The 20,945-nt window shown below is 35.4% G+C and overlaps 1 protein-coding gene across 6 annotated transcripts in view; it reads right to left on the reverse strand.

The window, feature by feature from the left end:
* Positions 1–4,675: 4,675 nt before the first annotated feature.
* The window catches only part of LOC117332867 (myosin heavy chain, non-muscle-like), a 53,448-nt gene continuing 37,178 nt past the window's right edge, over positions 4,676–20,945 (reverse strand). For 5 of the 6 annotated variants that reach the window (XM_033891959.1, XM_033891952.1, XM_033891945.1 and 2 more), the window contains 20 exons: positions 20,665–20,773; positions 20,149–20,352; positions 19,818–19,966; positions 18,907–19,177; positions 18,644–18,792; positions 18,223–18,367; positions 17,739–17,951; positions 17,025–17,231; positions 16,622–16,726; positions 16,141–16,293; positions 15,631–15,792; positions 15,323–15,435; positions 14,926–15,106; positions 14,439–14,651; positions 13,126–13,505; positions 11,817–11,940; positions 11,234–11,442; positions 10,756–10,864; positions 10,264–10,433; positions 4,676–6,716 (listed from right to left, as the gene is read on the reverse strand). In XM_033891959.1, coding sequence (XP_033747850.1) covers positions 6,596–6,716; positions 10,264–10,433; positions 10,756–10,864; positions 11,234–11,442; positions 11,817–11,940; positions 13,126–13,505; positions 14,439–14,651; positions 14,926–15,106; positions 15,323–15,435; positions 15,631–15,792; positions 16,141–16,293; positions 16,622–16,726; positions 17,025–17,231; positions 17,739–17,951; positions 18,223–18,367; positions 18,644–18,792; positions 18,907–19,177; positions 19,818–19,966; positions 20,149–20,352; positions 20,665–20,773 — 3,487 coding nt within the window. In that variant the 3' untranslated portion in view covers positions 4,676–6,595. Of the gene's footprint in view, positions 6,717–8,364; positions 8,417–10,263; positions 10,434–10,755; positions 10,865–11,233; positions 11,443–11,816; positions 11,941–13,125; positions 13,506–14,438; positions 14,652–14,925; positions 15,107–15,322; positions 15,436–15,630; positions 15,793–16,140; positions 16,294–16,621; positions 16,727–17,024; positions 17,232–17,738; positions 17,952–18,222; positions 18,368–18,643; positions 18,793–18,906; positions 19,178–19,817; positions 19,967–20,148; positions 20,353–20,664; positions 20,774–20,945 lie in introns of all 6 variants that reach the window. The other variant, XM_033891966.1, reaches the window with a different exon arrangement.

Raw genomic sequence — 20,945 nt, forward strand, 5'->3', positions numbered from 1 at the left:
GCAGGTAAGAATTTCGTGCCGATCCATAAACGATTGAGCCATAGTCGAGTTTTGACCGAATAAGCGTCCTATAAAGGCGCAGAAGCATTTCACGGTCTGCACCCCAGTCAGTATGGGATAGTACTCGTAAAATGTTCATTGCCTTTGAGCACTTATCTTTCAAGTATTTTATATGTGGAACAAAGGAGAGTTTCGAATCGAAAATTAGTCCGAGGAATTTAGTCTGCTCGACAACTGGGATTCTGATATCATTTAATGTTAGGTCTGGATCATTATGTGGTTTTCGTTTTTGGCAGAAGTGCATGCAGACAGTTTTTGATCTGGAGAATTTGAAGCCGTTTTCATCTGCCCATGTTTGTAGTTTGCCTAGACATTGTTGAAGTTGTCGTTCTATCGTGTGCATGTTCTTTGACCTATAGCAGATCAAGAAGTCATCAACGAAGAGAGACCCTTCAGTTGACTTACCGACACATTTAGTTATACTGTTGATTTTCAGACCGAAAAGTGTTACGGAAAGGATTCCACCCTGAGGGACTCCCATTTCCTGTTTGGCTGTTTCAGAATAAGTTGAACCTACGCGAACTTTAAAATGTCTGTCAGATATGTAATTTGCGATGAGTTTTGGGAGATTCCCACGTACACCAATTTCATGCAGGTCTTTCATAATACCATATTGCCATGTAGTATCGTATGCTTTCTCCAGATCAAAGAACACAGCGACTAGATGCTCCTTCTTCGCGAAAGCTTCTCGAATGAAGGTTTCTAACCTGACCAGATGGTCTACCGTTCCTCTGCGGTTTCTGAATCCACTTTGGAGTGGACTCAAAATATTACTAGTATTAGATTCAAGGAACCAAACTAGTCTAGTGTTTATCATCCGTTCAAGGGTTTTTGCATATGCAGCTTGTTAGAGAGATTGGACGATAATTATTTGGTTCAGTGGTGCCCTTACCAGGTTTTGGAATTGGAATAATTGTAGATTCCTTCCAAGAATCTGGGATCTTTCCTGATTCGTAGACTTGATTAAAAATATAAAGGAGACAACGTAAAGATGATTCCGGTAGATGTTTTAGGAATTGGTACGGAATTTCATCTGGCCCAGCTGCTGAATCTTGTGATTTGTTTAAGGATTCAAGCAACTCTGGGAGATTGAATGGTTTATTGTAACTTTCTGTGTTGGAGGATTTAAAATTAAGACGTTTCTTTTCTTTCTCTTTTTTATATCGTTGGAATTTTTGGGAGTGTTTTTTGGCCGATGAGTTTTAGGCTATATTTTTGGCGAATGCATTTGCAATTTCTGATTTAGAAGAGAAAATTTGTTTTTTATTGATAAGGTGGGATGATGGTGCCGTTTTTCTTTTTCCACTTATTTTTCGCAATTGATCCCATACCTTTTTAGATGATGTGTTTGAAGATATTTTAGAAACGTATTCCTTCCAGCTATTCTTTTTATCGAATTTGATAGATCGTCGAGCCTTTGCTCTCCAAATTTTAAAATTATTGTAATTTTCAACAGTTGGGGAAGTCAAAAATCGTCTTAGAGCTGCCTTTCGGCCGGATCTATTAATAAAAGATTCTTCAGATAGAAGAAACTTTGTAGTATGAATTTCAAGTCACAAGACGTGCAATCCTTGATATAAAACAGTTTAAACACCACAGTTATTGGTGAGTGAGAAAACAAACTTGTATTTAACTAAAATGCTATCCTTGTTAAGTTCCTGTTAATTATGATTCAATTAAAAAAATTCTCAATCGATACGGGGTATTTTTTTTTTTTATTAAATTTACCTGTCAAAAACTGATTTCGCGACATCTTTAGAAGTAGGTATAAAAAAAGAAGGCTACCCATCGCTGCACGGTCGCACGACAGCGCATGGTGCCACACGGTATTGCCCCCCCACCTGGGAAGCCTATTTCATATCTACATTTATATACAGTATCAAATCAACCATCCTTTATTTAAATAATAAGCAACAAACTGAATGTACATCATATTTGTTACTGAGTATCTATTGTCAGGGACATACACTGATGTACGTTCCTGCTATTACGCACTTGTCATCTACACGGCTACTTTTGTAATTATATACATATGTAGTATATGCTGAGACTCGGCGCTGTCTCGGTCGTGTGATCAAAACAGTGTCCAAGTTTAATAAGATAGCTAAGTTAGGACCCTACCCTACTTAGAGCTCTATAACTAGGTTGCTAAGTTAGCGCCCTATATGTCACTAAATTAGGATCCAGAATCCTAGGAAAACGAAGTAAGGGTCCTGGGTTACCAGGCACGTGGAGGTGGCATCTAAATTTACCTTTGTCTCTCGTTTAATTGAATCAGATTCAAGAGAAAACATATTTAACCACGACAAATGAATGATGGGAATTGACCTCTACAAAGACGTTTTATTTATTTATTTATTTATTTATTTGTATCTAGATCTTTCGGGAATATGAAGTCAACTTAAACGGTTTCGCGTTCGCACCGCGGATTGCGACGTCCCCTGAAAAAAACCCACTTAAAACCTGTGATGCAGTTCTCTTCGATCGAGTTACATCTGAACGACTTCGTGGCCTGAATGTTCTCGCGTTTAAAATATGATTTAATTTGGACAAAATCTTCGTAGAATAACTTGTTCAGGGACATGAACATTTCTATTGCACACGCATCTCTAGTCATTCCGTCATCGAGGTAACGTTCCCACCCCTTCCCGGTAGAATGGCGAATTAGTTATAACTTTTCTGTAGAACATTAACCATTCACTTTTGTCCCTGGTTAAAAACGTCAACATTTCACTGAACAATTAAGTTTAAACAGACGACTGTCAGTAAATGAGATCGGATTCGGGAGAAAATATACCATCTATACTATGACTATGACTAAGGAATGGCGGGAATGGTACGAAGACATTTACCTGACCGACATATTTTTGTTACTTTGAAGCTTGCATAATAAAAGTTACGTCCCTGTAGTTTCGCGCGCCTCACGTGTCTACCTGGATTTTGAAAATCTCGGAGGGATCCTACCATGGATATATCTTTATTGTTTCTATGTCAGACTGATCTTTATTGGTTCTATGTCAGACTGATCTTTATTGGTTCTATGTCAGACCGATCTTTATTGGGTCTATGTAAGACTGATCTTTATTGGGTCTATGTCAGACTGATCTTTATTGGTTCTACGTCAGACTGATCTTTATTGGTTCTATGTAAGACTGATCTTTATTGGTTCTATGTCAGACTGATCTTTATTGGTTCTATGTCAGACTGATCTTTATTGATTCTATGTCAGGCTGATCTTTATTGGGTCTATGTCAGACTGATCTTTATTGGTTCTATGTCAGACTGATCTTTATTGGTTCTACGTCAGACTGATCTTTATTGTTATATGTAAGACTGATCTTTATTGGTTCTACGTCAGACTGATCTTTATGGTTCTATGTCAGATTGATCTTTATTGGTTCTATGTCAGACTGATCTTTATTGGTTCTATGTCAGACTGATCTTTATTGGTTCTATGTCAGACTGATCTTTATTGGTTCTATGTCAGACTGATCTTTATTGGTTCTATGTCAGACTGATCTTTATTGGTTCTATGTCAGACTGATCTTTATTGGTTCCATGTCAGACTGATCTTTATTGGTTCTATGTCAGACTGATCTTTATTGGTTCTATGTCAGACTGATCTTTATTGGTTCTATGTCAGACTGATCTTTATTGGTTCTATGTAAGACTGATCTTTATTGGTTTTATGTCAGACTGATCTTTATTGGTTCTATGTCAGACTGATCTTTATTGGTTCTATGTCAGACTGATCTTTATTGGTTCTATGTCAGACTGATCTTTATTGGTTCTATGTCAGACTGATCTTTATTGGTTCTACGTCAGACTGATCTTTATTGGTTCTATGTAAGGCGGATCTTTATTGGTTCTATGTCAGACTGATCTTTATTGGTTCTATGTCAGACTGATCTTTATTGGTTTTATGTCAGACTGATCTTTATTGGTTCTATGTCAGACTGATCTTTATTGGTTCTATGTCAGACTGATCTTTATTGGTTCTATGTCAGACTGATCCTTATTGGTTCTATGTCAGACTGATCTTCTCTCTACTTTTTATAATCTGATAATAAGAAAAACCTTCATATGAAATCTCAGAAAGATCTTAAGAACTTTCTGAGAAAAAGATAAAACAAACTTAAACGGTCAACATTCAAGACAGCTGCCTGACGGCCATTTTGTCGCAACATGGCATAGAATCTAGCTTATAAAACAACCCTTTTCAAGTTATGAAACGTCCGTACGTCAACAATCAACGTCATATTAATTATTGGAATATTTAACTGGATGGAAGTTTCATCTCGATCCTGTTCTTACCCTAAAAGGTCTGGTCATACTTCACATGCAGCCTCAAAGCAGGCAAAAAACTAGGGCAGCATATATTTATATACCATCATAAATGTGACAAATGTATTGAATACCGACTGGTTTGCTTTTCAAATCAATATTATAAACAAATTAACTTAAGCCTGCAACTCTTTGCAGATTAAACTTAGGTTCTGTTATTTTTCTGATTATGTTAAAACTCAAATGACTGATCTGATATAGGGTGGCATTTGTCAGTGTGTAAATGCCATTGCTCACGTAAATGCTGTCAAATGACACACAAACAATCCCATAATGTTATTAGTTTTATTTATTCAAGATGTCCATTTAGCAAAAAGCTATCACCGTTAATAATAATAATAATATATCTTAATATTTAGCTAGCTATAAGCAGCAAATTGTATACACTTATCATCCAGTACATATACATGTAGATCATCACACAATAAATTCTCCAGAAAATATACCATTTGTTCCCACAAAAAAGTATTGCATATCACCATGTTTTTAACATGTTTTTTTCCTGTTATTAGTAGAACATGAACAATTCAGCATTATATTTTTACTTCAACAGTTATCAATTTCCAGAGGTCTACGCTAACTAGATCTATGACCAAATATCACGGACACAGACTTATCGTTTTAGCTGTACAGGCACTAAGAATGACCGTGGTGACCAGTTGTGTTGAGATCTCGATCCTACATACATGTATTAAGTACTATAACTACGTGGGTATAGTCAGATTACCCCTACGACATGGCTAACAGTACACAAGTTCTGCTTTGTATCTACTACTGACATTACATCTGTAAGGCCCTTCATTGCTACCTAGCGATCACAGAGTCCATCAATTATGGAATTAATATTTGTACTGAATGTAATTTCTATATGAATTATATTGTATTGGAACATTTTAACAAATCTGCCAGTGTGAAAAAAAAAAAGAAAAAAAAAATCCATTTGGCAGATATTTTCTTTAAAAAAAATTCTTTTATTTCAAAATTAAATAAAGAGTGAAAGAATAGTTTGTTGCCATATGTCAGTGATGTGATGGTGAACGAAACTGACAAGATGGTGGTGGAATGGGTAATGTTGACAGTGTGTTGGACGACATGGCTATTTACATGCGTAATCACCGTTTCCTTGTGCATACTATACAGTTTCAGTGATCACATCTTTACAACACAAACATTAAACTGATATAAATTCTATATTCATACTTTCTTGGCTAATTATTAACCAATACCACCATTTAATTATTTGTTTTTCAATATTTTCATTCAAATATTTACAGATATTTATGTCCAATTTCGACAGTCAACCCTCCAACAATGTATTTTTACTCTCGCACGCTCTTGTTCGTTAATTCGTTAATTTCCACTATAAAAGCTAAGCATACGAGACAATAAGAATAGCACAATTTAATTAAATAGAGCACATTAATACAATCATAACTATTGTAAAAGACATATAATGTATATCATTTGTTTATAATAGCGACAGGTAGGAAAGCAAAACCAATATAAAATACTGGCAAAATGGGGCATGCACAGAAAATTCTGACCATCTCGCATCACAGGTGAAACTTTTCAGCACTTTTAAGTTGATCTTTCCAACATATCCAGAGCTTAGTCAGAATTATGATGCAATATAAAGCTGTTGGAAGCAACACAACACCCAAGCTTGGTCGGAAATGACACAATGACCCTATGCCAGAAATGACATGTCAATCTTGGTTGGAAACAACACAACGCCAAGCTTGGTTGGAAATTGGTAACGCCATGCTATGTCGAAGTTCACACATCAGAACTGACACTGGCCAGCAGGAAGATCAAAGGTCAAGGTATGGTCCAGTATTTCAGGTCCCAGTTTGGTGATATGATAATGTGTCATATTTTCTTAAAACATCCAGTAATGATTTTGTGAGAAAACTCACACATGTGTAACAAAACAATTTTATACGGTGTATAAAACAAGGTAAACGACTAATGGGGTCCTGGTATAAATCATAGTGTAAAAAAAACATAATAACAGTGGTAATGATACAATAAACTTAATTTGTTTTCTTTATAGAAATTATATAGGCATGATATACACATCTTTTGTAGAAAAAAGGAATCCAATGTATATGTGTTTATATGAAGTATGTGTGGGAGATACACTGGGCATAGGACAGATCGTCTAGTCAATGATAAATGTTCTGGTATGTGTTTAAGCATCAGAGTTTTGTTTTGCGGAGTCAACATTGTCGTCATCATCATCATCCAAATCTCCGGCTCCGGACCGTATGGAGGATAACATGGAACGGGCAGATGACACTCTAGCACTTGGTCTGAAAATGGAGAAGAAAATGATACTGAGAATTTTGTACAACAAAACACATCTAAATGTGTATTTTTATATTATAAATATGAATGCATTTACATGGTGCATCAGTTTTGTAAGTACATTGTGTGATGAATAGTAATATTACATGCTGATCACTCTGACCATAACAGTAGGGTTTATATTGTAGAACACATTTTTATACCATCTAAAATTGTCTTATATTTTTTAGTAATCTTTTTAAAAATTGTATGTCCCAATTGACATTTCGGATTGAAATGCTTTAATATTTCCACTGGTCAATATTTCAAGATAATATGTGAAATAAAGTCTGGTTCCATGATATTAATTAACAACACACACCCACACACACTCTGAAAACAACACAGCATTGGTGAGGATAATGTAAACACTCGGTCAGGATTGTGAGTTATTTAGGGCATCAAACACGGCCTCAAAACAGTGACATTATCTCTGAACATTTACCAATCTGATGTGTTAATGGCTATGAAAGCCTATGTTACCAAAGTGCACTGCTGAAAGGGGAGAAGCAAGGGACATAATTCCCTTAACCAATTTCAGCGAAGGAAGTTTATTTTATATGGGATAAGAAGCAATGAGCATTTGGCAATGGCAGTGTCAGCGAGACTTATTTTAATCAGTTAGAGAGTTGTGTACAATTTTGATCATTATACATGTAATCAGACAAATTATTTCTTTGTTGGTCTTTTTTTCTCTGTCTTTTTTTTTTAATTATGGATTAGAAATATATACAGTATGACCATAAGACATGCTTTAGGGTGATCCTACGTGAACTGACAACTGACCTCTACAACATGCAAGGATGAATAGAAATATTTATCTGTCCATGCTAAAACCAGTTCAAATATAGATGAGGGGTAAATTATCATCACTTAAATGAAATTAAGATCATAATCTCAAAGATGTATGTAAATGATTTTTTTAAGAAACTACTGGTGTTATATTTGGAGAACAGTCACTCATGATTCACATTAAACTGTGAAAGTGATGGTGAGGAAGGTGGTCAACTGTGAAAGTCTCCGTACTCGTGATCTTCACAATGTTAGCTTTACATAGTGAACACACTGTTCAAGAAATGGCTAACCATGTGCTCTCCAAGAAGAACTTACGATGGGTTTGATTTCATACCATGCACACTACCGTGTAATCTAAATCAAATACATCAAGTGTATTGTTTCATTAAGACAAGACAAATATGTTTGACAAAGTTTGATGAATTCCCTTTCTTCCATTTTATTTTGCTTTCTCCTTTTCTAATTACACTTTATTACATATACATAATGTGTGATGAAAGCTGAAGCAAAAAAAAAAATCACTTAAATCAAAAGTAATTCGGAAACATTACATGCAGCATTCCCCCAAAAACCATTAAAAAAAAAAAAAAAAGTCCAAAATTTATTATTAGCGCTCCAGGAAATTAGTCAGGTATTAACTGAGGATTTAATGATGCACAGTTGGCAGATATATATTAATAACTACATAATGATACAAAAGACTAGGAATATGCACTTGGCCAAAAAGTTGCAAGCATTGTCATGTAGGAAGACGTACAATAAGGCAAATAAGAATGCCTTGGCTAGCAGAGGCCGCAGGTAGATCAATCTGAGTTTTACCTGTCTGACCAAACAGGTGTCAGATCATCAATTAGAGGCTTTCTCCCCCGATCTGTGAATTCAGAAATAAACATGTAGCTTGGAACGCTTTCCCTCGGATAAGAACCTAATACGGTCAGTGTCCAGCCAAATCACTATCAACTAGCCACTAGTAACCTGTCATCATAGTAAATTTCAGGGGGCATCTAACTTCTAGTCTGTTTTATACGGAAACAATTCTAATAACGTTGTTGAAATCAAAACAGCTCACATGAGCCTTTGTTTCAGGTGAACTGAAAATGCAAACTTGGAGACACTCAATGCTGGAAAGCGTCTGAAACTGTCATACTCAAAAGAGCAAGAAAGGAAATCATATATTATCTACAAAACTGTTTTTGTTCAAAAATCAGCTGAATTTATCTTGTGGTGCAAATGATTAAATTAAGGCTGAAGGGAAAGCAAGTGCTTGTGACTTAAATGAGAGATAATACATCAACTGGATGGTGAGGACACTGGTTATCATGATGCAGTAATGTTTGAATGATACTTTACTGAGTTACAAAAGCTTAGTCTAGACACTAGTTGATCACCACACGACATGCATACTGTTAGACATCTGTTATAATATCAAATAAGACAGGGGCTCCCTCAAAAACCTATCCTCGCAACATAAACCACGGTGGAAGATCATGGTTCATACTTTTGAAACATAAAATTTGAAGACTTTTCCAGGACTTTCTGTCATCAAATTCAAGGATGTTTCGAAAGCTTTTCAGGATAATGAAATTTAGATAATTAAGGAACATATTATGAAGCTTGATATATACGTAGTCTAATTTCCCCATCACAGTAACAATGCTGTAATAGTACATTGTAAACATTAAATCAGTTCAATGAATGCAATAATCTATATCAACAGTGAAGGCAAACTTTTCAAAGGATGGCACTGTATTCGAACATTTTTCCACCTAAGGGATAAATAAACATCATCCTAGAAGTTTCCACTCATACTTTTCCTACATTTGGAAGACAGAGACTCAATCACCAATCCCTATACCTGAATTATCAACAGACTGAAACAATGTAAATGATTTCCGTACTTGTATTATCGACAAAGCCTTTGCCAATGATCCCTACACTTGTTTTATCGACAGACCGAAACACTGTCTGCTTTCCGCATTTCTATTATCAACCAAGACAAAGTTTTTTTTTTTGACAGACCAAGGCTCTTTTAACTGCCCCTACACATGTGACATTGACAAAGTTTTGTCAAGGATCCCTATCCTCATATCATTAACCAACACAGTGTTACTTATGGCCAACAATTCTATATGAATGATTTACAGCTTGCAAACATATTTTGTCTTAATATTGTGAAGCTGATGAAAAATGAAACTAAAATTCACTGCACATACATTAGGTGATTACCGACACAAAAAGTTTGGCTAACCTTAGATCTAAAATCCTATTACAAAATATAGAAATGAATTATGTTAGTACATCACAGGTCAAAAATCTATAGCTACAAAGTTCAATGACATGAAAATGCATTTAGTAGTTCAATGTATTTTCAATGAATTACAGTAAGAATCATTTCAATTTCAAAATGTTTAAAGATTAATATGTAGTACCATAACTGTCAATGCCTCAACTCACTGATCTGGGATATTATCTACTTCACAACAAAATTAAGATACTCATCATTCTGATATTTTTCTTTTTTAAATTAAATGTCACCCAACTTATCTTAATATCTTTCTTTTTTTTATGAAAAACTGACATTTTCCAAGAAGAAAGTACACCTTTTTTTCAGAATAAAAGTACAAGTGACATCAAAATACCAGCACCGCCAAGATTAGGAAGCTACAACCACGACCAGGTATCTACATTTCCTCCATATGCTTTGTTAGTTCAACCCACCTATATTTCTTCAGCTGAGATATTTCTCTAGCTGTTGCTTCACTTTGTTCCATTTGTTCATCAAGGTCACGCTGAAGCTTGCGTTTGGCTGCATTCATCCTGGTAATCTCCTCCTCTGCTTCGTCTAATTGTCGCTTCAGAGCTCGTACACGGTTGTTCATCTTGTCATTCTGGTGAGTGAGGTAAACAGAAGAGTAACCTTAAAATTTGTTCATCTTTCTTGGAATTTGAATGAAAAATGTTATGTACCTAAAGCTATCAGCATAAGTTTATAGATAAGTTAATTAATGAGTTATCTTATTTATTCAAGAAATTCAGGGAATTTCAAAATAACCATGTAGAAAACTCTGATGTAGCCTTTTCGTGAAACACTTTCCTAAACCTTTGATAACGAACCTACTGTATTACTTCATGCATTACCCACTGTAAAGGGAAAATATCAAGCTAGCAGGAATCAATGTTTGTACATTGTTTCAAGTGAAATGGCTTTACCTGTTCTTTGAATTGGTCTGCATGGCGTCGCTCATCCTCAGCCTGTAAGACCATCTCTTTTAGTTTCTTTTCCAATCGACGCACAGTACGTTGCAGATTGGATCGGTCCCTAAAACACATATTACAATTTTAGCTTAACTCAACAAACGTAAGTAAATAAGTAGTTTACTTACCTGGTCCATCATAAAAAATTAATGTACATTTTTTATTAGGACACATGTTATGACAGAAGAAACTTTTTGTATTAAAAGTAGTCTGCCATAATGGTTATAATATTTGAATTTGCAAAATGCATCAGATTGTTAATTTTAAAATAAAATCTTGAGATGATCAAAGTTAGTCTGGACAAGTAACACACTGCCTTTTACCAGTAATCACAACCTTACTTCTTGTGATACAGTATTGTAAAATATTCTGTATAAACATGACATGGATTTTTCTTAGTTTCTTTATTAAACTAAGTGACAGCATGACTTACTTTGTTTCACTGTCGAGTTGTTCCTCAAGGTTAGAGACCTTGCCCTCTAGAGTGGTAATGGTTGCCTTGGTACGAGTGCGTACAGTGTTCTCCAAGTCCTGTAGTTTCTCTCTTAGGTCCTTGTTCTGCCTCTCCAGGGATGCTCGCTGGTTCTCCAATTTTTGGGTGACTGATTTCTCGGACGCCAAGTCTGCTTGGTACTGCTCAGCCTTTAGACAATATCAGAGTCAAATAGTTGAATAAAATCTAATCATACTATTATAAACTATTATTTGAATGTGTCATTTCCAAAATATTTTAATAACTACACACTTTGTTGAAATTGAAATATCTTTTATAACATCCTCACATGTGACCACTGACAAGCTCCTCACCACCAGACAGATAAAGGCAGAATGATTCTGTCAAAACATCTTATTTGATCTACTACATTCCGTGTCAAGTTCTTCCATTAATATACATCCAGAACATGGAACTTTTTGGCTCAATCCTTCCTTGTTAAGCTATGCAGGTTTGAAACAAATGGGTCAACAATTACTGAATCTAAAATGAGAAATCGTGTTTATTTTGATTGACTCCCTACCTGCATCTGTGCCTTGCGGGCTTTGTCGACAAGCATTTCACCATTTGTCTGCTCATCCTCTAACTCATCCTCTACCTGCTGCAAACGTGCCTCAAGTCGCCGCTTCTCATCCAACAACGAAGACCTGTAAACACAGACATATATCTCATCAAAGGGCAACCACTTCACAATCAGTAGCTAAGAATTTCAACCTTTAATTTTCAACTTTTCAGTAAAACTCATTATTTTCTCTCCCACATTTGTTTCACAGCTTCTTAGCTTGTTATCTATCACCTTTTGCAGTTTTAGTTTTTATTTTTAGAATAGCCAGGTTCTCATTGATTAAAGAAAATGATTTCTGTCTTTAATTAGTTTTCAATATGGAATGATTTCGATAGCTTCCAGAACTTCCAGCACCTCATTTGAAATATTACCAATCTTCCTATGTAATCTCTTTAGCACAAAACAGTAATATGTTAAGTACAAGACTCTAACAGGGCACACACAATTCACAGGGAATAGGATATTTTAGGGAATTACTGTGCACCTGAATATTATGGAAATTTTGGGAATTGTAGAGACTTCAAAATCAGTATTGACACACTTTCAAATTAAAGCATACAGGGATTCTTGAATTTTTTTTCTTTGCATGCAGAATGCGATTCAGAGAAATTAGTTGTTTTTTGCAATTGAGAAAAATTAGTTTTTTTTTAAAAGTAGGATCATAGTTATTTTTTTTCTTAATACACACAAAAGAAGTTTGTTATCATATATATACCATATCTATATGCTCATTCTGCTAACAAACATTAACTTCATAATATCAATAATATTATTGACAACTTAAATTAAAATACTGAATTTCCTCGTTCTCCAATATACTCATGCTAGGTAACATGCCCTGGGTCAAGGACACAACAAAATCAAAAGTCTATAAAATGTTTGTACCGAGTCTGATCATCACTGAAGAGCAAAAGAACAATTTTATCAAATACTTTGAAGTCAAACATCACAAAAGTAAATATAAGTAGGTATTATGCATTAAAATGATCACATACTTTGACATAATATTGCAGAAAGGCTAAACGTCTTTTGAATTCAATAGCATATATGCATTCATTTCGATTAACATACTGTGAAAGGGATTTTGAAATCATCTATTATATATCCATAAATGAAATTGACCACAGCATAAAATTTGTGATTGGCAAATTATATGCTAGTTACCATATTTGACAATTCAAACATCACGGCGAATTTCTGTAACATATTATAGTATTCACTGGAAACTGGGCAAAGTTGTGTTGAAAAGAAACCTATGAATACTTACTTTCCAGTTGTGTTGCTAGCGATTTCATCCTGGAGTTCATCTCGCTCAGCCTCAGCGTTCCTGCGAGACCTCTCAGAAGAAGACAGCTCTTCTTGCAGTCTGATGACTTCTGCCTCCAGGTTTTTAAACTTCTTCTCATTTTCTTTAAGAGTGGCAGCAGCATCTTCTCGGGCCAGTCGTGCTTCATCAAGCTCGCGCAAATTGTCCTTCATGACTGCTTGAGTGCGCTTGAGCTGCTTGACAGCATCCTCCTTCACCTTGTTGGCCATTTCTTCTTGCTGCTCCAGGTCCTTGATGTCATTTTCTAACTTCTTCCGGGCATTCACAGCCATTGCACGCTGCTTACGCTCATCCTCAAGTTCAGCCTCCATCTCGCGCAACTGTAGGGGAATAAAGCATGTTTTAGTATACATGTGTAAAAGTTCATCAGCAGAAAAACTATAGTCAAATATCTTTACCCACCTCCATTAGATCTTGGGACAGCATTCACCTACCAGTGAGCAAGTGTAAAACAAGTGCAATCAATGATTGCGAAAGCTCACCGGCAGTAGCAATCACACTATGCATTCATTTTTTATGCATTTATAAGCATGTCATTTTGAAATTGTATGTCACATAATATCGCTCCTAGACCTCTAATGGATGTATAAACCAAATAAGAAGGGTGTGGACTTACAAGCTTTCCAAAAACTAACCCCCAAAATCTTTAAAGTGGGTTTTTGTGTCAAAAAAGTAAGTCCACTAAATGGTAAAATGCCAAAAACAAATCACAAATTTTTTCTGCATGATTTTGCCACAGCATCACTCCTGGATCTCTAATGAATGTACTTTTGGACTTACCCCCAAAACTTTAAAATGAGTTTTGGTGCCAAAAAGTTAAGTCCACAAAATGGTTAAATGCGAAAAAAATAAAAAAAAAATTTCTGCATGATTTTACCATAACATCACTCCTAGACCTCTAATGAATGCATAAACCAAATTAGAAGGGCATGAGGTGTATACTTTTGGACTAACAAGCTTTCCAAAAACTTACCCCAAAAACTTTTAAGTTTTGGGGTGGGACACCAATGCGGACACCGGGGTGACAGCATTTGCTCTCGGTTACTTGTAACCGGTGAGCAAAAAATGAATAGCCACTGGATAACAATTGTATTTTCCTTTTTCTACTTGATATTAAAACATTTTTAAATGAATATCTAAGATAAGCGCTCAAAAGGCTCCATCAATTAATAACGGTGTAGTTATACCAATAGCAAGAAACAATGCAAGTAACTGCAACAAAACTAAGTTTACCAATTTTGAAGATCATTTACCTGTTTGAGAAGTAACTTCTTTTGCTCTTCAACAGTATCTTCCTTAGCTTGATGGTCACGTTCAAACTGGGTTCTCATGGCCTGCATGTTCACCTCCAGTCTGAGTTTGGCATCCTCTGTAGTCTGGAGCTCATCCTCCAATTCCTCTATCTGGAGTCGCTGTTCCTCCACCTGGGCTTCCAGAGTTCGCTTAGCCTTTTCCAACTCATGTACCTGAGAAATTGTAAGGATGGCATATTTATATGTGTTTATACAAGGATGTTTACATCAGAAAATTTTAATTTTAATGCTAGCTACCACAATGTCACATTCTGTCGAAGTAAATCATCAAAAAGGAACCTACATATTCTACCATTGAAATTTAATTGTGGTGAATACTGCTCTAAAATTGTCTTTCTTCTAGACATTAGACATTTCACTGTAACAACATGCAATTTTCCCCATCATTTCCTCAACTTCCTCATTAAATTTGATATTAAATGTTTACATTTTTGCCGACATCATCCTTGGATGACATGAGATCCTCCAGTTCCCTCTGTTGGAGAAGTCGACTCCTATCAGCCTTCTCAAAGGACTCATGTAATTCATCTAGTTCTCTCTGTAAGTTCATGATCTTTGTCTCCTTTTCCCGGCTTTCTCTCTCCAGAAGGTCTTTCTCCAATGATAATCTTCAAAATAGATATAGTAATTAGTACACTATACTCAGATTTACTATAACCATTAAATTGAAGATTTTACAGTTACATTTCTACTATGATTGACTTATGGCATTATATTAATTTCATCAATTCTGAAAAAAAAGTATTACTTATACAGCTATATACTCCTGGTGAACATTATACTCAATTCTCAATTTATCTTGATTTTGATATCCACAGACTTACTTTTCTGAAACACTTTTTTCCTCGTTGAGAAGTGCATCAAACTTCTTTTGCTTCTTCTCCAGATGGGTATAAGCAGATCTCTGATTATCTAACTCTACTGTCATGTCTTCTACCTGTTGGACACAAATACAAATATATACTTTACTTAAAATACATTGTTAAAATCTCTTTCTCAACTTTTAACATTATTTCAGCAGTTGAAATAAGATAAGAATACAAATCCTATTGAAAACAACAAGTGTTAAATAAAAATTCCTAATTATGACTAGAACTTCACACTTGACAATGTTGAACATAATGGCACTTGCCTCTGCCTGTAACTTCTTGCGAGATTTCTCATGCCGTTCTATAATGAGGTCAGCCTCCTTCTTCTGATCCTCCAATGCATCCCTGGATGATTTCTTCCTCAGCTCTTCATTTGCTTCCAGCTTCTGGATCTCTTCTTCATTCTTCTTTTTCAACTCCATCATCTGTAACAATGAAGGTTCAACCCAGGGTTCATTTAATCTATTAATAATTTGAACCAATGTCTACTGAAAACGTTGGGAAATCAGACTGAATAGATAAGTATTTTAAGTTTCTTTTTACTTGGACAATGTGTAATAATTTAACAGAATGTTAAGACAGAATTGCATAGGTAGTAAATATATAAATGTGTTGCAAATGAAATCATTCTTGAAACTGGTTAACTGAATCTACCTCACAATACTTTGAAACCTAGCAGATTTAAAGATGTGTGAATAATTGGATCTACCATCCTTTTGGTTAAGGAAATGAGAATGAAACCAATATAATATGTCTTTAAAATCTATGCCTACCTTAGCCTGCAACTCGCTGATCTGTTTCTCTACTGTTTTTTTGGATTCCTGCTCCTCCTCTATACGGTCTAACAGGCCCTCCTTCTCGTCGTCCATCTGTCGAAGCTTTGACTGTACCTGCAGTTTGCTCTTCGTTTCCTCTTGTAAAGTATCCTGTATAAATAGAAAATTATCTCCATATATCACCTTGTATCATTTTAATTTACCTTACACCTCTTGCACAAAACTTAATGACTTGGAATAATTAGACCGTATATAGAAACAATGCTATATACTCAAATTCAAATTTTGTCTTCTTAACAAGATATAACATAAATCTATTCATCAATAGTAAGATCCCTAGCAGGCTGTAATATGGATCCTCCACATCATCATCAATGTAAGACAGTTGATCTTTCATAACACTTTTGTACATATAATGCACAAGAATCACACTGTCAGACTAAATCAAGATGGAGTCTGTATCCATAGCAACAGTTACCTGTGAATCAGCAAGTTGGGCTTCTAATGAGGCTACTTTTTGGCTCAACTGAACAGTCTTTGTGTCTGCCTGTTCAAGCTGTGTGCTGACCTGATCCAGTTCATTCTAGAAAACACAAGATAAATGAATAAAACAACCAAATCATAGAGTTGCATATAAATAACACTAGCTTCATTACAAGCATCTTGACATAAAAATTCTGTCTAAATATAGCCTTCATTTAGGAGGCATTTATTTTAGCGCATTGCAATATTTTTATTGTAATGATATACATGTAGTATTAAATTTGTTTCTTAGGTTTTAGGGCATTAAAAAGTTTGCATCATATCAAACAAGTCCCCAATAGAATCAGATGTATCTTCATTACTATTTTGCAAAGACTTAAATGACAGGAAAAACTTACCGAAAGTTTGGTGACTTTATCACTATTGTCTACACGGCCTCTGTCAGACTCTTGTAAACGTATTGTGACCTCTTGAAACTGACCTTCCACCTGCTTACGCTTTCGTTCGGACTCTTGTTTAGCCATCTGAACTTGTTTGAGATCTCCTGCCAAGTCAGTATTCTCTGCTTCCAGGGTCTGTCTCTGTTTTTCTAGGGATGCCTTGCTCTGTTAGTGACAATGATGTATATTACAATCCTTGTAATGCTAGCCTCTGAATTTAATCATGCTAAGTAATAATTCTTGATAATGTGCGGAAAACTGTAACAAAGTTCTAACATCTAAAAACCACCAATCAACTTACAGAGAGTAAAGGCTATAACTCTAAACAGCTGGATGCCAGAACCTGTTTCTTTCCTTATGCATCATTTCCTTCCATGATATAATGTGTCTGCATACAGAATTTAGCATTGTCAAATTGACATCACTGGTAGCAACCCCCCCCCCCCCCCCCCCTCAAAATACATCCATTCTAATCTTCTGGTGAAATAAATTTGAATGATGTAAACACATTCTTTACATCATTCTTTATGAGGTTTAAAACCAATTGTCACATACTGTCATATCAATTATATCTGGCAAACACTCATATAATTTGTATCTTCTGGAAAAGCCTTACCAGTATAACGTCGCATTGCAAAATAAAGCACTGAAACACAGATGTAAATTAATTACCTTTTTAACATTTTCGATTTCTTCATTAAGTGCCTGTATTTGAGCTGAATGCTTGTGCCGCATTGCATGTATTTGATCTTCTGCACCTTTCTTACTATCGCTCAACATATTTTTTAAATCTTTGAGTTCATCTTCCCTCTTGTTTCTCAGATCCTGGACTGCAGCTGTTGCATCCAAGGAATCTTCCAGTTCAGATTTCAAAGCCTCCAATTCCTACAGAAAATGTATTTAGTAACATCAAGAAAGTGCTATGATACATATAACACACAGTTCTATGCTAAAAATATCATGGGAAAATAGTATTACAAAAAAGTGTACTTACTTATGTTATCACGTAGAACAACTTTTCATTGTTTTATTTCATCACCTTGTAGACAAACTTTGCACATATGAACACATATGGATGCAGGAAATTATTTCTATATACCTGTCCCCCCTTTACTAGGATTAGATTAGTATTTTCTTTTCACATGTCGTTGATTACCTCACTCAAGTCACGCTTCTGTTTCTCTGCCTTCATTCTGGCATCCTTCTCTGTCTCCAAGTCCTCTGTGACTTCCTGTAACTGGTTCTGTATTTCACGTGACTGTTTCATGGCTTGTGATTTCATTACACCTTCTTCATCCACCCTGGAAAATTAAAGGAATTGTACCAATAACTAAATGGAGCACACAATATTTGTTGTAGTCTTCATTTCACATATTATCATAGTTCAATGAACAAATCTAATGCCAAACTGTTTATGGTATCAAATAAGAATGGTCATCACTTGTGTAATGATTTTAAACATTGATAAGAAGGTATGTTCAAGCATGTTCAACTGCACCATATTCATGATCAATCTTAACAGTGAACATTGACTTGTGACTGGTAAGAAACAAAGCTGGCTGTCTTTTATCACTTACTTCTTCAGTGATGATTGCACCTCTTCTTCACGCTTTGAAAGCTGTGCCTGTAAATCTTCTACTTGTTGACGTTTCTCTGTAAGCTGTTCCCTTAAATCGTTCAGCTCACTTTCTAAACGGCGCCTGATTTTTTCTAGTTCCTGTCTTGCCTGAAATAGAAATTGGGAAAGAATAAGATTTTTTCCATAGTGTCCTGGAAAGAAATAACAAGACTTTGCCCATCAACATAGCCATTACAATTTAGAAGAACACAATTCATTTACCTGTGTTTCTTTTCTGAGGCGCTCTTCCAAGTCTGAGATAATAGACTCATACTTGTTCTTGAGTTTGCCAAGCTGTTTGGCCTTTTCCTCTTCCTCCACTAGATGTGATGTGACTTCACTCATTCGTTCTTCCATGGCCCGCTTTTCTTTGAGCAGTTTATGGTTTGTATCCTCTTGTAATGCAAGTTCCTCCTCATACTTCTTCATTTTTGAATCAGCAGATACTTTCTCTAGTTGTAATTTTTGTCTAGACTGTTCCTCCTCTTCCAGTCTGTAACATCATGAGAATGAATTTCAAACTGCGCTATGAACATAATATTATGATTTATGGCAGTTTAGAATCTTAGAATAATCCATACTGAAAATGTTGGTTGCCATTAAACTTAAGATTTATATGCGCAGCGCAAGATAGAGTCAAGATATTACACTTGAGTACAGAAAAAAGCAGATCGTAAATATTCCCACTGCAAAGGGTGAAACTAACAGTAGACAAATAAAGATTTTATCAGTAAAGGACCAACTTCAATAAAGGAATTTCACTACGCTGTATTACACAGAACAAAAACAATTTGTTCTCCATTCTGATACAAATCACCAGAGTAACCTCATATGCAACTTCTTGTAAGCTTTATTGTCAATTGTTGTCATCATGCCAACAATTGAAGACTAAAGACCTCAAATTTACACCCTTATCATTGGAACTTTTTTTTTGTAAGTGGAGTCATTGGGACAATTTTTTCATGTGTACAAGTGGAGTCACAGGGACTATTTTGTGTGTATAAATGAAGTCATTGGGACTATTTTTTTGTGTATAAATGAAGTCATTTCCTTTAATATGTAAGTCAGGAGTGGTCTTTGTAAACACTGACAGTAGATCGAGGTGTACACACATCATTGCCCGATTTACTTACTGTTCCTCCAGGTCTGTAACAGTTTGCTGGAATTTTTTGCGTTCCTCCATGAGGGCATTACAACGATCCTCCTCCTCTTCTATCCTGATCTCCACATCATGGAGGATCTCCTCCAACTCCTCTTTCTTTGCCAGCATCCTGGCTTTGGACTGAAAATGAAAGTACCATTTAATGACTAATCTATGATATACCCTAGATTCTCCTGTCAGGAACTGTCTATTTGGATTGGTTCATATCAAGTATTCAAACCTTCTGAAGTTTTTATTTATGGCAAATTTGAATTTCTATCACTTGCATGGAATTTTCTAATTTTCAGTTAACTATGACATACCTCTTCAGCCTCTGCACATATTTCTGTTTCAGCTTGCAACTGTTCTGCCAAAATGGATTTTTCTTCTATAATTTGAGCATACTTTCTCTCCAGTTCCTCTATATCGCTCTTTTGACGATCCATACTTTCTTTAGCTTTCTTGAGTTCATCTTCTTTCAATGTAAGCTTTTCTTCCTGTCCAGCAACTGGCAACAATGGTTTCACCTTAAAAGCAAAGTAATAACCAATGGCGATTCAATCAACATTTCCCTTAAGCAGACATCTGGACAACCATATGATAATAAAGTATGCAAGTAAAGCAAATAAATCCAAGCTTATGGAACTTTGTTTTTATAAAAGGCTTGTACTGTGATGAGCACAAAGAACTTCACTTTCATAGAAAGACACAAAATGTGCAATTCATTCTGAGTATGACCTAATTAATTAGCATATAATTCTCTCTGTGAACTTTCTGACAAGACTCATCTGAATCTTTTATATAATATAGATGCAAGGCCAAGTGAAGATGTGCCTTACCTTTGTAAAGAGTCTCCACCAAGCCCAGTTTCTCAGTTTGAGGTAGGAAGCACAGTTTCTCTGTATGACACGAATTGCACTTAGCTGCTGCAACCTTCTCTGGTAGTTTCTGTGTGTAAAATGGGGAATGGAGTTATCTCCCTGCATTCACATACTTATTCACAATATTGAACAAATTCATTTAGCTTTCTATAGTGAGCCAAGAATACATCTTTACAAAATGTAGATAAAATTAATGGTATATTTATATATATAGTTCACCGAAGTAAAACAAAATGATT

The sequence above is a fragment of the Pecten maximus genome, chromosome 1, assembly GCF_902652985.1.
Source record: "Pecten maximus chromosome 1, xPecMax1.1, whole genome shotgun sequence".
NCBI classification, from domain to species: Eukaryota; Metazoa; Mollusca; class Bivalvia; order Pectinida; family Pectinidae; genus Pecten; species Pecten maximus.